Raw genomic sequence first — 16798 nt, forward strand, 5'->3', positions numbered from 1 at the left:
CCTCAAAACTTTCTCCCATGACTCCTCTGTATCATCCAAATGGTGATTGGCAAACTTAAGACGTGCCTTGACATGTGCTGGTTTAAGCAGGGGAACCTTCCGTGCACTGCATGATTTCAAACCATGACGTCTTAGTGTATTACCAACAGTCACCTTGGAAACGCTGGTCCCAGCTCTTTCCAGGTCATCGACCAAGTCCTGTCGTTTAGTTCTGGGCTGATTCCTCACCTTTCTAAGGATTATTGAGACCCCACGAGGTGATATCTTGCATGGGGCTCCACTCTGATTGAAATTGACCGTCATGTTTAGCTTCTTCCATTTCAGCATGATTGCTCCAACAGTGGACCTTTTCTCTCCAAGCTGCTTGGCAATTTCTCCGTAGTCCTTTCCAGCCGTGTGGAGTTGTGTAATTTTATGTCTGGCGTCTTTGGACAGCTCTTTGGCTTTGGCCATGTTACAAGTTTGAGTCTTACTGATTGTATGGGGTGGACAGGTGTCTTTATGCAGCTTACGACCTCACACAGGTGCATCTGGTTCAGGATAATACATGGAGTGGAAGTACACTTTTAAAGGCGGACTAACAGGTCTTTGAGGGTCAGAATTCTAGCTGATACACAGGTGTTCAAATGCTCATTTGCAGCTGTATCACATAAATAAATCGTTAAAAAATCATGCATTGTAATTTCTGGATTTTTTTTTTTTAGATTATCTCTCTGTCAAGTAAGTTACCATGCCACAAATAGCAATGGAGCGACTTGATAGTAATTGGCTTGTGTGGCTCGGGTTCATGTGTTGAGCTGAGCCATAGAACCAAGTCTCCAATTGAATACCAGATGTCGCCAAACCAAATTATACTTGATTGGGTCACCAGCACGGCAAAGATCTCTCTGATAAACGTAGCCTTCCCACTTAGCGTCTCACCGCATTGCATACATATACCAAAGTCAGTAACCATAAAAACCCAATTATTTTCATATCTTTGTATTCATATCTTGTTTTTGACACAAAGACATAAACAGGGTGCATTTCAGCAGCTGTTCACACCCTGCGTTTTTCAACGGTTTTTCAACGGCAGAGCACACATCCCTGCAAGTGACAAACAGGATGCTTGCACATCACTGGGTTTCTGAACAGGAAACCTGTGACACCCTTGAGTTACCACACAGGATGTTTGCAAGCAACTGATCTTATTTTTTACTGTTTTTCCATTAAACCTTTAGTCAAGAATATGATGCTTTGAAACTGCTTTGTGAAAAGAATATAACCTGTGTATGACTGTCTCTCTCAGACAAGGCAACACACGATGAGCAACCAACTAAAATAAGCCTGAGAATGCATGAGAGAATTGTATTCACAAGAATGTTCATACATTTATGCTATTGTTTGTGGTTATATTTACAGGATGCACCTGTTGGTTAAAGGGGAAGTGACAGTTGAGTTTGCGGGCGCCTTGCCCTAATTTGAGTGAGTTAAGAGGGGCGGGACAAGTCAACCCAGGGATGGCCTGATAGGATAACCAAGGGGGCCCTTCTTACTGGGCGTATGTACAGCCAAAACCTTCCAGAATGTTCCACCAAAAAGCTATAGAAACCTTGGATACGGCAGTCCGAGGCTCTTTGTGTGTTTCATGCTGACAAAGAGATGGGCCTTTCTATGCGGAGTAATAGTCGTGTGGCAAGCTGGCGGGGAGAAGTCTTCGAACAACTTGGGATGCTTAATTTTTACTTCTTCAATTATGATTGGACACGAGTAAAACAACTACTATGATAAGGTAATGGCAGGATAGTACCAGCGATATTACGTGGTTACCTAAGAAGGGCAAGTTGGCTTGATGATTTATCCTTAACCCTAAAATTCCTTATTACTAAATTAGGCTTCGCGCTTCGTAGGACTTGATCACCCATAACAGGCTCACTCAAAAATGTCTACTTTCCTGAATTTCTAATGCTTTTGAATGTTTTTTTTTTACTTCATTTTTATTACTTGTTACAACTTTTATCATTTATCTCATCCCACTTACCATCAGTATCATCATTTTAATCATTTTTCCTTTTTTGTGTTTTATGATCAATTCACATCAAATTTGGCCTTAACATTGTAACCGTACCCCGCGACTGGCGGGAGTAACTGTCGAGTAATGAATATTATCTGAACAATTTTTTATCATTTTATTAAATACTTAAAACTTCCATTTTCATCTATCTTCGTCATTCTTACATTGAGTCGTCTCATTATTACCATTCAACCTCATTAAATATCGATCGTCAACGGCATAAGCATCATCTAGTCGTAAAATTCTATTTTAATCACTCATTGATAATCTCCGGTTTAAGATAGAACAAATCCGTACGATCTTGACAAGGATTGTTAAATTTACTAGGTCAATGACAAGTGCAATCGATTCATAAGAGATGAAGCTCCTGTAAAAGCGGAGCGATCACTTTGTCACCCTTTTACTCTGTAAGGTTACTCGTTAAGGGCTGATAAGTAAGGGCAGAACGGATTGGCTCTGCAAAACTAAAGGCACTTAGGCGAATTCATCTCGACACCGACTGAAGAAGCTCCCGTCCCTCTGCACGCACGCCGTTAGAGTCGGCTGAGGTAAAGGAGTAGCTTAACCTTTCAACTGGAGAGTCGGTCAGGACATTTCTCCCGATTAGTCCTGTGGATAAGCGGAATCTCACATCTCTCACAGTGGACATGCACCCACGATGAAAATTTCAAAACCCTCCATGATTTCTAAGTGGGAGAACTTGCAACATAGCAGGGTGTTCAAATACTTATTTTCTTCACTGTAAGAGGTTAAAAAAATAAAATGTCATCTTCTCAAGTGGTTTTAAATGTTTCCCAATTATCTCACATAATGGTGCTGTGTTGACATTTCACCATTGCTTGGAGAGTATGAATATTTCAAGACTTCCGAATCAATTCATTTTATCTACACTTGCACACATCTGTTCAGCTAATTTAGATGATTAAAAATATCAGCCAGATATGGCAGTTTGGACACCACCCATCAATTACATGCAGTTTTGGATAATCCTTATTTGTCAGAAACAGTTTTATTTCACCCAGCAATTCATAAACAGGCAAGTACCTTGCCACGGGACCACCACCAGACCTCAAATATTTCATAAATAATAAAAATAATAATAATTCTTCAAATACTTATTTTCTTCACTGTACGTTCACGATTAACGGATTCAAACACCTGCATGAAGCTTAATATAATGACGTATGAAGCATCAGAAGTCACATTAGTATGAAGAAGTACTTTTGTCGTCATTGGTTAGCAACAACTGATCACCAATGGTGATGGATTACGACAGTGAGGAGAAGGCTAACCACAAAAAGGTCCTCCAGACAGGCAAGCAGATGGCTGAGCAGCAGGATGTAGCAAAACAACAGCAATATATGAGTTCATCTTTCCTTCTCCCAAAAGTCAAACTTGCATTCAGTTTGTTCCTCCTCATTTAATTTTTATTTGTAGGTTTACAGTCGGTTAACATTAGCATTAACATTAACATAACATTAACAGTGTCTGCTAGGATGAAGGGCAAAGTTTACAAAACAGTGGTGAGGCCAGCCATGATGTACGGATTAGAGACGGTGGCACTGAAGAAACAACAGGGAGCAGAACTGGAGGTGGCAGAAATGAAGATGTTGAGGTTCTCGCTCGGAGTGAGCAGGTTGGATAGGATTAGAAATGAGCTCATTAGAGGGACAGCCAAAGTTGGATGTTTTGGAGACAAGATTTGATAGAGAAGACTTCGATGGTTTGGACATGTTCAGAGGCGAGAGAGTGAGTATATTGGTGGTAGGGTGCTGAGGATGGAACTGCCAGGCAAAAGAGCTAAGATGGAAAAAGATGACATGCTGTGGCAACCCCTAATGGGACAAGCCGAAAGGAAAAGAAGAAGAAGAACAGTCAATTAACATGAAAAAATGTTTTTTAGTTCAACTTGATTTTTCTACTGTTAATCAAAGTTATTTACTGCAACACACTGTGACATTGATTGGCTTTTACAATGTATGATAATGGGATGTTCTTGTTAAGTGTTTTTGTTCCTCTATACATATATATATTTAAAAAAAATCATACACATGCCTGCAACTACTCTCGGGCTTAGGTTTGATGCACAATTATGCAAATGTTCAAAAAGGTGAATGTAGGCGCCCACGCTCGTCCATGCGAGATGGTTGTGAGGTTGCAAAACACTAAACTTACACCATGGCACAGGTGTCAAACTCAAGGATTGAGGCCCAGATATGTTCACGGCATCACTTTGTAAGGCCCACTAAATTAAATTGTGTCTTGGTCTGTTTCTTGATACTTGAGTTGATTCTTTTCTTTTGCACTTAAAATCTGTACCAAAATTGCACTTTTTCTTCACTCTTCATTTTTTTTCATCAAATCATTTCTTAACTAAATTGTAACAGTAGTTTCACACTTAAATATTTACATGGAATAGTTTTCCATTAATTTTAAAATGAATTAGTCCTTGACAATATACACTACTGAAGAAAAATTAGTGATGTTAGGGTTTTAAATGGTTAAATTTCAGAACGAATGTGAAATAAATTTTGATCTTCAAACCCGGAGGAACTTTATTTGACCTTTACCAAACATTTAAATTCACATGTACAACTTTTCAACTTTTTGCACTAATAGTTGGCTTTAACACAACATGTGTGTCATCAAATAGCCCAATACATTTCCTAGTTAAATTAAAACATGTATTTTAAAAAATCCCAGCATCATTTTTGTAACATTTTGACCTCATGAGACTAAACCACCCCTCTTAATTCCTCAAGAGTTATTTGACATTTCAAGTGTCGCAAAGAAGTCATCAGCAGGTTGCAAATGGAAGAGTCACAGAAAGGCATGAGTTTATGTGCTTGGTAATGTCTGTGAATTAAACACATTGTGAATTTTTGCTCTTCAGCTCCTCGTGAGAGCAAAAAGTGCTGACACATTGAAAAGTTAAAAATTCTCAAGTTTAGAATAGATCAAACAAAGTTCACCGTCTAGGTTCTTTATCCTGATTTTCCACCTGAATACTGAATGTCCCTAACTTTTAGTAAGTTGTGAATGTAAATACGGCATAACTATAAATTTCAGGGGCGGTTGTATATTTGCAGTAATATGATGAGGTGAGAATGCTGACATGATTTTCACTGTGGTAACGGCCCAAGAGGGAAACCAAAACTACGACTTGGCCCTTGACAAAAACAAAATTGACACCAATGCTCTATGGCAAAATTACATTGTTCGCAACATGACAGCAAGACGGTGATGAGGTCACCGCATCTGAAGGCACCAGGTAAGCCGCTCGCTTGCGTCTAGGCAAACATGGTGAGGGAGAGCCACTGCAGGAAACAGGAAACGGCGACATGTGAGCAACCAGAAGTGAGCAATCGTTTAGTACATTTCCTGTTACCTGGGAGAAATTGAGTTCGATGACTCCTTTTGCGTCTGTGTCCATGATCTTGAATGTTCCTGTCAAAGCAACGAGCGCAGAGAGGTCATTGTGGCATGGGGTGAGGGGGTGGGGGGTCGGTTGGAGTCATGGACAACACTTACTGAACATGGACTCCAGGCGGATGAGACATATGACGAAGTTATCAAAGTCGACAGTCATGTTTTCCTCAGTGTATCGCAGGATGATGAGCTGGAACAGGTGATTGGTCATCTTGAAACCTGTTGCAAGTCGGCAAAACTTCGCACAGTTGTGACAACTAAGCGTGCATACGCATTCGGCCAGGCAATGTACCTGCGGACTCCAGTGCCGTCCTCATCTCGTAAGAGCTCATGCTTCCCGACTTGTCTAAGTCATAGTTCCTGAATAATGTCTGTCCACGAGCAGGAGAATCCATTTAATTCCACAGTGAACCGTGTGCGCTTGTGTGTGAGAAAGTTTACCAGGTAGCGTTTAATCTTCTCCCACAGCACGTGGCACTCGACCAAGCCCAGCTTGCGACAAGCTCCTTGACACGAAAAGATTTCACGTCATCGAGGTTCCATATTTGGAAGGGTCCGATAAAGCGTGACTCACCCGGACTCGGCAGGTTTCTCAGAGAAAACCCGCAGGATGAAATCGGCCTCCTTGTGGGGCTTGAAGGTGGACGGAACGATAACATACTCGCTGGCTGGGAGACGCAGTCGCGAGCTGACCTCCCTCAACTCGGTGAAGCATTCGGAGCGAGCGCTTATGGTGTGCGTCTTGAAGAATTTCTGCTTCAAGTGAACCCGTGTCTGACCTTTAGCCTGAGAGGGAAGTCGGTTACCACAAGCATTCTGCCTTGAAGGCAAAAAAAAACCTGACTGGAAAGCTCATACCTCCTCAGGAACCTGCAAATAGAAGAATTGATGAGATGACAGAGCAGGAAGTACGCACGGAAGCTTTGTGGGTGAACACCGACCTCATAGATGGCAAAGCCGATGCTCTCTGCTTTTTTTCCTTCCCGTCGCATCTTCCTGCGGTCCTTCTGCATGAGCGCCACAAGGAAGCTGCAATCCGAAAGGCTGGCCACATCGGGGTGCTGCAGCACCAACTTGAACTGCGGATTCAGCCAAAAGGTTTCTAGACAGGAGAGGTCAAAAGTCAGGGTTGCCTTTTAAACCCCCACATTCCTCAAGCTGTTTCCTACCCTGATAGTTCCGGCAGCCTCCGGCAGTGCTGCCCCGTCTCCACTCGCCAGAATACAGCGACGAGCTCCACGTTGTCATCTGGCTGTTCTGGAGGGCATCGGCTGTCAGGTTGCAGATATTCAGACGGCTGAACTGACACAGGAAGTCGCTGAAGGACAACCTGTGGTGGGGGCGGTGCCATGAGACTGAATTTCATAAAAGCAATCAGAAGCGCACTCACCAGAATTCGCCGTCCTTCCTGTGGTTATGTAGCCGAGCGTGGACGTCACGGTCCACACTGGTCCATTCTGGAGAACTGTACAGAAAATAATAATAATTCAAGAGAATGGAATCCACCAGCGGGGAAAACTTTGGAACGTCTGCTTACATAATCACATGACATAATAGAGCCCTTCACTTCCCCCATTCCCAGACTCTCAGTTGAGCCTGAGGTTTTGCATGTTTACATGAGGCATCACATTTTCCAACATGGGATGTGTGTGTGTCTCACTTGTCACTCCAAGCACCGGTCCACTCTACCTCACCCCAGGGGTTCCTGATGCGGACCAGCTTGGTCACGTTTCCACAGAAGATCACCTAAGGGACACAGTGGATTGTGGTCAGATTGACCAGAAAGACACACAGCCATTGCCCACATGAAGCTCTGTCACCTCATCCAAGCCTGTGACGGAGTAGGCGTGGCCCTTTACCAGCTTCTTTTTGGTGATCGACTCCTTGTCTCTGGTGGCCTGACGTTAAAAACAACAGAGGCGGGAGGAGGTCACAGATGTGCAAGTCAGAAACCCTCAAGTCTGACACAAGTTACTGTGGCAAAAAACAAGCAAGTGAAACTTTTACTTAGGGTTAATCATGTCATAAGTTATAAATCAAGCTCAAGTCTTACCTTGTGAATCCTAAGCAAGTTCCAAGTTACTGTGGCAAAAAGGTAAGGTGTAAACTTGAGCCCCATTAAATTTCAATCAGGTCACGCCATGACAGCGAATCCCCACTATTTGTGGGGGGGAGTACAAATTAAATGAAACCCTCAAAAAGGTTTGCAATGGCCACAAAGAGCTGGCAGAGCATTATGTCGAAGTAAAACTCCTAACATCACTTTGACATGGTGGCTTGGCATCAAGAGGCCACCAAAGCAAGACTCTTATGGCATAGAACAAATGTTAAAGTGCCACTGACACCTAAAACATGAAATTTAGTACGTTGTTAACCAAAATAATCAGCCAGAATGGAATCATCCATTTGTTATCTTGCCATATATTGATTTTTTTTACCCTCCCGCCTGCGATTTTGCCAAAATGCCTGCTCATTCTGTTGCTGGATTTTGCTCGAATACTCGGGAGGATGGATTCACTCTTCACATGTTTCCAAAAGACTTGATTCATTGTGAAAAATAGATTGCACAGGTGGAAAGGACAGGAGCTTTATGGGTTCCTAATGACAGGTAGGTGTCTATAGAGCTATTGAAAAAAATAAATGTTGGGGGCATACCTGTCAATTTTTTGGAGCGCCAACCTGTATAAACTTCCCAAAAAAATCCCTATATGTGCAAAAAAATCCTTATAACATACCGAAGCAAATTATATGTCAAACTAACTGTCAGGTTCACCAATCAGACATTCATTAAACAGGACAAAAAAGGAAGCAAAGACACCAGTTCAAGTCTCGCGAGGAGAGATGAGAGGAACTGTCTCGTACAATTTACCACTGCAAAAGAATAAGGAAGGAGCTGATCTGTATGATAAGGATAACAATGAGCTATAGATGAACTCACTGACATTAGCTATTGTTCCTATGAAGCCATTCTCAATCTTAGCAAATGGAACGTCTGTTTTGACATACATATGACACCCTTGTGGTGAAAATACAGCATTCAATTAGATTATTGTCAGATGTTATAAAAATACGACCATGAGCTAGAATGCTAGCAAGAGAACTACAATGTCAGCTACAATAATCCCATGTATTTGTAATGAGGCCCAGGTGGCTAACTAGCGAGCATGCATGCTACATTAGCGACGAGCTGAGTTAAATTAATTTCAGCCACAAATGCTCAAAATGAAGATAAAAAATGACATTCACTTTTTGTTGCAGTCAAGTAATATCCCCATATAGCTCCTATCTCGATAGGTCAGCGTCACCAATACCGTATCGTTAACAATTTGATCGATTGTGACAGGGAGCCTAGAGCTGGCCAGTTGCTCCTCGGCCGCAGCCTCCATGTTTTCCGTGGTGAGGTGTCCGGCTCGACGGTGCTCGATCCAGGCCAAGGATTTATTGGAAAGTTACCGTAAATGAAAGTATTTTGCTCATCAACATTTGCCGTTGCGCTAAACATCATGCCTGCTGTGACAAAAATGTTTGATGCAGGCTACGTTTGGAATTCCCCAGCTTTGGGTTTTCCCCACAATAGAGTAGACTGTGGTGTTTACATAATTCACCCGCGGGACCTCGAGTTGGGGTGCGGGGTTCCGCACGGACTGTTTTTGTTGTTGCGCTTCCGGAGTAAAAGGTTAACAGAGTTCCCGCCGTTATGCGATTAGTTTGGTGATGTCGAACAATAAAGCAAGTTCTTTTCCTGTGTCCGACACTCCGCCTCCGACTCCTTTTCTCCGGCGCTACACTGGTGACCCCGACGTCAGTCCCGGCGTTTTCGAGACTGAAACGAACATGGCAACCGCCATCGTCAAATTGCCGGAGTTTTGGGAGACGTCCGCGGCAGCGTGGTTCGCACAGACTGAGGCTCAGTTCGCCATCCGCGGGATCTCAGATGATTCCACGCGTTACTACCACGTTGTCTCAGCACTCGGGAGCTCAACGGCGGCCAGAGCAGTGAACTTCATCACCTTTCCCCCGGCCCGAGATAAGTATGCTGGGATCAAGGCTCACCTTCTCAAGGTTTTTGAGCTTTCACGGCCGGAACGTGCCCGACGTCTGTTGGCTATTAATGGACTGGGGGACAGCAAACCTTCCGAACTCATGGAAATGATGCTAAACCTGCTGGGCACGGAAGAGCCCAATTTCATTTTCATGGAACTGTTTCTCAGGCATATGCCACCACATGTTCAGACGGCGCTCGCGAACAGTACTGTCACTGAGCCCCGGGCCCTGGCCGAGGAGGCCGACCGTTTATTCCTGGCAACCCAGCGCTTCTCCCCTGAGACGCTGGCCGTGACGCGCAGTTACTCACCTTCGGGCGCGGGGGTGGCATCCAGCAGGGGCCCCTTCGGCACCGACGGCCGTGCTGGCACAGGCTTGTGCTACTTCCATGCCCGTTTCGGTGCGAAAGCGAAGAGGTGCCGCGCCCCTTGCAACTACGACGCGTCGGGAAACGCCAAAAGCCCACGCTTCGCAGCGGCCGTGAGCGTGGGCGCGAAGAGCCGGCTGCTGTTCGTCAAGGACAACCTTTCCGGGCGCAAATTCCTTTGTGACACCGGCGCCCAGAGGAGCGTCCTGACTGCCACTGCGGAGGACGCCGCTGGCGGGACTCATGGGCCACCCCTACTGTCCGCTAATGGCTCCCCTATCCGCTCTTATGGCATGAGGACTGTGGACTTGTGTTTCGGGAGTCAGCGCTTCACATGGGACTTTGTCACTGCGGATGTCTCATTCCCTCTCCTCGGCGCTGATTTTTTTTGTGCCCACGGGCTGCTGGTGGATGTTAAGAGGGGCCGTCTGGTGGATGCACTGACTTTTTCCACGGTTGCCTGCGTCCGCAATGAGGCGACTTATGGTGGTCTCTCCAGTTCGCTATCGGACGGCACCAAGTACCAACTCCTCCTTGGTGAGTTCCCTGCCTTGACACGGCCCACTTTCTCCTCTGCCACGACTAAACATGGGGTCGAGCACCACATTGAGACCAAGGGCCCCCCGATCCACGCGAGGGCCCGACGGCTTGATCCCGAGAAGCTAGCAGTCGCTAAGTCCGAGTTTGCCAACATGGAGCGTCTGGGCATCGTCCGCCGCTCGGATAGCTCGTGGGCCTCGCCACTACACATCGTCCCTAAACCGAGTGGTGGGTGGTGACCGTGTGGTGACTACCGCCGCCTTAACGACGCCACTACGCCCGACCGCTACCCTGTTCCACACATTCAGGACTTCTCAGCCCACCTGGCAGGCAAAATCTTGTTCTCCAAGGTCGACCTGGTGCGCGGGTATCACCAGGTTCCCGTGCACCCCTCAGACGTTCCCAAGACAGCTGTAATCACTCCGTTTGGACTGTTCGAGTTTCTGAGGATGCCGTTTGGTCTTAAAAACGCGGCACAATCTTTCCAGCGTTTAATGGATTCTGTGCTCAGGGACTTGCCATTTGTGTTCGTCTATTTGGATGACATCCTCGTCGCCAGCTCCTCGGAGGATGAACATCTGATGCACCTCCGCGACCTCTTCGCAAGACTTGAGCAGCATGGCCTGATCATCAACCCGGCGAAGTGTGTTTTCGGGGTGCCCTCTATCCAGTTCCTCGGGCACCTCATAGACAAGAACGGCGCCGCCCCCCTTCCGGCAAAGGTGGAGGCCGTCTCCGCTTTTCCCCGACCTCGCTCGGCTCGGGGCCTCCGGGAGTTCCTGGGGATGGTGACTTTCTACCACCGGTTCATCCGCCGGGCGGCCCACATCATGCGCCCGCTCTATGAGGCTCTTAAAGACAAGGCCCCCAATCGGGACGTTGAATGGACGGCCGAGAGGATGGAAGCCTTCGAGGCTACGAAGGCCGCACTGAGTCGTGCCGCTATGCTGGCTCACCCGACCCACGGGGCCCCTGTCGCATCGGACTACGCTGTTGGAGCCGTATTCGAACAGTGGGTCGGCGGCGCCTGGCAACCGCTTGCCTTTTTCAGCCGTCAGCTGGTCCCCAGGGAGCGCAAATACAGCACGTTCGATAGAGAGCTCCTCGGCCTCTGGCTGGCGATCCGCCACTTCCGCTCCCTATTGGAAGGCCGTGAGTTCACGGCATATGTGGACCATAAACCCCTCACTTTCGCCATGTCCAAGGTGGCCGAGCCGTGGTGTCCGCCCGCCAGCAACGCCAACTGTCGTTCATCTCTGAGTACACTACGGACATCCAACACATCGCCGGCAAATCCAATGTGGTCGCGGACTGCCTCTCCAGGGCGATCGTCGGCACTGTGCATCTGGGTCTCGACTACTCCCGCATGAGCGCAGACCAGGCCTCGGACCACGAGGTGCAGGCCCTCAAGACGTCTGACACGGGTTGCGCCTGGAGGAAGTCGCGGTTGGTGACTCGGGCGTCAGGTTGCTGTGCGACCTCTCAGCTGACCAGCCTCGGCCGCTGGTCCCTGCAAACTGGCGAAGAGCTGTTTTCGAGCGGTCCACAACCTCTCCCACCCCGGAAGGAAACCGTCCGTGAGGCTGGTGGCCCAGAGTTCGTGTGGCGCGGTCTCAAGAAAGATGTGCAGGCCTGGGTCGACTCATGCGTGGCCTGTCAGCGGGCTAAGGTGCATCGCCACACACAAAAGCCCCCTTGGAGCCCTTCGCTGTCCCCGAGAGGAGGTTTGACCACGTCAACGTCGACTTGGTAGGTCCACTTCCTCCCTCGCACGGATTCACCTACTTGCTCACCATGGTGGACAGGACGACCCGCTGGCCCGAAGCCGTTCCCCTCTCCTCGACAACGTCGTCAGACGTGGCCGGGCGTTCATCGGCACGTGGGTTGCACGCTTCGGGACACCGTGCGACCTTTCCTCAGATCGTGGCCCTCAGTTTACCTCTGAACTCTGGAACGCAGTCGCCGAGAGTTTGGGGGTCAAGCTGCACCGGACTACCGCCTATCACCCCCAGGCGAACGGTCTTTGCGAGCGGTTCCACCGCTCCATGAAAGCAGCCCTGCGTGCCGGCTTGACGGACGGCAACTGGTTGGATAAGCTCCCGTGGGTCATGCTCGGCCTCAGGTGCGTCCCCAAGGAGGACCTGTTGTCCTCATCCGCCGAACTCGTCTACGGCCAGCTACTGCGGGTCCCCGGCGAATTCATCCCGGACGCTACAGAGCCCTAGTCCGCAGCCAGGCAACGGTCCTCCCTGCTGGAGGCCGCAAAAGGGTTCGCGCCGGTTCCCACGTCGCAACATGGCACCCCAGCTGCCCGGCTGCCCCGTCACCTGCGCTCTGCGGATTTTGTGTTCGTTCGTCATGACGCCCACCGTGGACCTCTCCGCCCCCCATACGACGGGCCGTTCAGGGTCCTGGAGCATGGGGACAAGAGCCTGCTCGTGGACATTGGTGGCAGACCCGAGACTGTTTCCGTGGACAGGGTCAAACCCGCGCACCTGGACATTGGCCAGCCTTTGGGGTTGGCCCTCCCCCCGCGTCGGGGTCGTCCCCCTTTGCCCTGTGCCCCTGCGCCTGCCGGGGTACCCTTGACCTCGCCTGAGCCCTTGTCCCGTGACTCAATGGACAGTGCGGCCCCGCCCCCCCTCGGCCCCTACAGTGCACACCCGCCGGGGTCGGGTCATCATCCCTCCACGGCACAAGGATTTTGACTATGGGTGAATTCTGGGGGGGCTTGTGTGGTGTTTACATAATTCACCCGCGGGACCTCGAGTTGGGGTGCGGGGACTGTTTTTGTTGTTGCGCTTCCGGAGTAAAAGGTTAACAGAGTTCCCGCCGTTATGCGATTAGTTTGGTGATGTCGAACAATAAAGCAAGTTGTTTTCCTGTGTCCGACACTCCGCCTCCGACTCCTTTTCTCCGGCGCTACAAGACTAGCGCCATTCTGGGAAAAAGCAAGTGGAAATGTTCAGAATCCATATGATTTGTGATATACGGCCGTATACGCAAGACTCACCATAAAATCCGTATGAACTACGGCTAAACCGTACAAGTTGACAGTTATGGGGGAGACTAATTTGTCTCACAGTTTATTGCATATGTTACTTGTGAATTTGGAATGAATTCCCTTGGTCAAACACGCAAAATATAGCAAAGCAGTTGTATTGCGTTTAGGATGATTTAATCACACTCAAATACAATACATCACAAAACAATAACAAAATAGAAGTACAAACACAGTTTAGTTGCGTGTAACACGCACTAACTAGCCAAACAACGTATACTCACCAAAGTCGAACGACTGTTATTTCAAAACAAATGTGTGACATCCGCGAATGTTCTGGATATGTCCAAACAAAATGAAAGCCAGAAGACAGTGTGATGTTCGTCTAATTGTGTACTTGTCCGAAAGCAGCAGTGGTAGTAATGAAGCTAAGTCGACAGCCATCCTCCCGAACATTCCATACATCTGGGTCTGACGGATGTAATTTGAATCCTTTTCTCAGAATGTAACAAAAGGTCTACCGTTTTCCTCGACGCGGAGGTGGGTTGGGCGCGAAGGTGGGTGGGCATGTGTGGTCGCAACGGGGCGGGGGAGGAGAAAGGAGCTCTCCCCCCACCAGCCACCAATGTCTGGGCACCCCTGACGCAAGTAATGAACTATGTAAGAAAGGAAAATTCTTCTTTTTCTTTGAGCTTGTCCCGTTAGGGGTCGCCACAGTGTGTCATCTTTTTCCATTTAAGCCTATCTCGTGTATCATCCTCTCTAATACCCACTGTCCTCATGTCCTCCCTCATAACATCTATCAACCTTTTCTTTGGTCTTCCTTTCGCTCTTTTGCCTGGCAGCTCCACCCTCAGCACCCTTCTACCAATATACTCACTCCCTCGCCTCTGAACATGTCCAAACCATCGATGTCTGCTCTCTCGAATCTTGTCTCCAAAACATCCAACTTTGGCTGTCCCTCTAATGAGCTCATTTGTAATCCTATCCAACCTGTTCAGACCAAGCAAGAACCTTAACATCTTCATTTCTGCTACCTCAAGTTCTGCTTCCTTTTGTTTCTTCAGAGCCACCATCTCTAATCCGTACATCATGGCCGGCTTAATAATAACTTGTCTTTTCTCCCACTACAAGTGCCACTTTTGGCCTACTAGCACAACTTTTGCCTGTAGAGTAATTTGAACATTTATTCCAGATCCTTCAGATCTAGTTTGAACTTTGTTTACGAGTATCGCGTGTCCTCAATTCAGCGCACGAGTAGAACAACTGGAGTGGAATGTCTACGTCTCAGTTGTAACGGTCTACTAGTACTGTAGAACTTTATATGAAGATTTTTGAATAAATGTTCAAGCAACTTTCCATATGCTACTGGTATGCAATTTATTCATGCTACTAGTCAAGATAAGTTACAAGGCACTTCTGCACATGAGTATGAAAACATTAGTGTGCTAGTAAAACAACGACTGTACAGTATGTGGAACAAATGAAGTAGTTGACAACTGTGTGCTACTAGTCCTACGAGAGACATTATAAAACTCTTCACACGTAGTCTTTCACAGGACTGCACACAGTGCATGTCTCGTACAGTGAAGAAAATTAGTATTTCAACACCCTGCTATATTGCAAGTTCTCCCACTTAGAAATCATGGAGGGGTCTGAAATTTTCATCATAGGTACATGTCCACTATGAGAGAGATAATCTAAAAAGAAAAATCCAGAAATCACAATGTATGATTTTTTAATGATTAATTTGTGTGATTCAGCTGCACATATCAGATAGAATTCTGACCCTCAAGGACCTGTTAGTCCGCCTTTAAAACTCCACCTCCACGCCATGTATTATCCTGAATCAGATGCACCTGTGTGAGGTCATTAGCTGCATATAGACACCTGTCCACCCCATACAATCAGTAAGACTCAAACTTGTAACATGACCAAGACCAAAAAGCTGTCCAAAGACACCAGACACAAAATTACACAACTCCGCACGCCTGGAAAGGACTACGGAGAAATTGCCAAGCAGCTTGGAGAGAAAAGGTCCACTGTTGGAGCAATCATGATGAAATGGAAGAAGCTAAAGATGACGGTCAATCTCAATGGGAGTGGAACCCCATTCCAGATATCACCTCGTGGGGTCTCAATGATTCTAAGAAAGGTGAAGAATCATCTTAGAACTACACAACAGGACTTGGTCAAGGACCTGACAAGAGGTGAGACCACCGTTTCCAAGGTGACTGTTGGTAATACAATAAGTCGTCATGGTTTGAAATCATGCATGGCACGGTAGGTTCCCCTGCTTAAACTAGCGCATGTCAAGGCCCGTCTTAAGTTTGCCATTGATCATTTGGATGATACAGAGGAGTCATGGGAAAAGGTTTTGTGGTCGGGTGAGACCAAAATGGAACTTTTTGGTCAGAATTCCACTAACCGTGTATGGAGGAAGACGAATGATGAGTTCCATCCCAAGAACACCATCCCTGCTGTAAAGCATGGGGGTGGTAGCATCATGCTTTGGGGGTGTTTTTCTGCACATCGGACAGGACGACTGCACTGAATGAAGGAGAGGATTACCGCGGCCATGTATTGTGAGATTTTGGGGAACAACCTCTTTCCCTCAGTCAGAGCATTGAAGATGGGTTGTGGCTGGGTCTTCAACATAAAAATGACCCGTTGCATTGCTGGACATTGCTTGAACACTCGAGAGGATGGATTTACCCTTCATAAGTTTGCAAGAGACCCGTTTCATCGTGAAAAATGGATTGCACGGGTGCAATGGACGAGAGCTTCGCGGGTTCCAAATGACAGGTAGGTGTGTATACAGCTATTAAAAATAATGATAGTTTGGGGCGGACCACGTAATCCGTCTCTCATAACGTAACAAAAGATCCGCGTACGTATGACAGGGATGCTAAATATATTGATGTGGGTGTCGGACGGCATCAGGCTCGCCGGCAAAGGCTGCTGCGTCGCCTCACCAGCGAAGGCTACGTGTCGGCTCGCGGACGGCAGCGGCTATGAACAATGCTCCAGACACACTCAGCCGCGTGCGACGACAATGCCGTAAAGTGCCCTGGCTCGACTCCGTGATAAGCCACCTCAGTGCCAAAAAGGACACATGTCACAGAGCCAGGCCGCAATGGCTCATCTCCGCTGTGGAAGTGGATCGGACGGGGAGGCGGTTTGGCGGTGATCGCATATCATCTGAATATGGCTCGAAACAATCGGGTTATATTGCCCCGGTAACTTCACTCGATTGCGTGATTTTCTCTTCTTTGAAAAGAGGTTCCATGTCAGAAGGGCCGTTTTCATCTCCCATAGTAGGGTCCAGCGCGTGTTTTCACTGGCGAATGTCCAGGGTGACGTC

At 47.5% G+C, this 16798-nt stretch overlaps 1 protein-coding gene across 1 annotated transcript; it reads right to left on the reverse strand.

The window, feature by feature from the left end:
• Positions 1 to 4493: 4493 nt before the first annotated feature.
• Positions 4494 to 7601, reverse strand: LOC133493938 (calpain-1 catalytic subunit-like). Its single transcript, XM_061807945.1, has 13 exons — positions 7536 to 7601; positions 7303 to 7380; positions 7143 to 7228; positions 6873 to 6947; positions 6652 to 6812; positions 6424 to 6584; positions 6341 to 6352; positions 6057 to 6268; positions 5924 to 5984; positions 5775 to 5853; positions 5585 to 5701; positions 5442 to 5500; positions 4494 to 5370 (listed from the first exon to the last, which is right to left on the reverse strand). Exons 1-13 carry the CDS (start codon positions 7599 to 7601, stop codon positions 5344 to 5346), a joined length of 1194 nt encoding a protein of 397 aa, XP_061663929.1. The 3' UTR covers positions 4494 to 5343.
• Between the last annotated feature and the right edge of the window lie 9197 nt (positions 7602 to 16798).

This window comes from Syngnathoides biaculeatus, chromosome 20, assembly GCF_019802595.1.
Source record: "Syngnathoides biaculeatus isolate LvHL_M chromosome 20, ASM1980259v1, whole genome shotgun sequence".
Taxonomy (NCBI): Eukaryota; Metazoa; Chordata; class Actinopteri; order Syngnathiformes; family Syngnathidae; genus Syngnathoides; species Syngnathoides biaculeatus.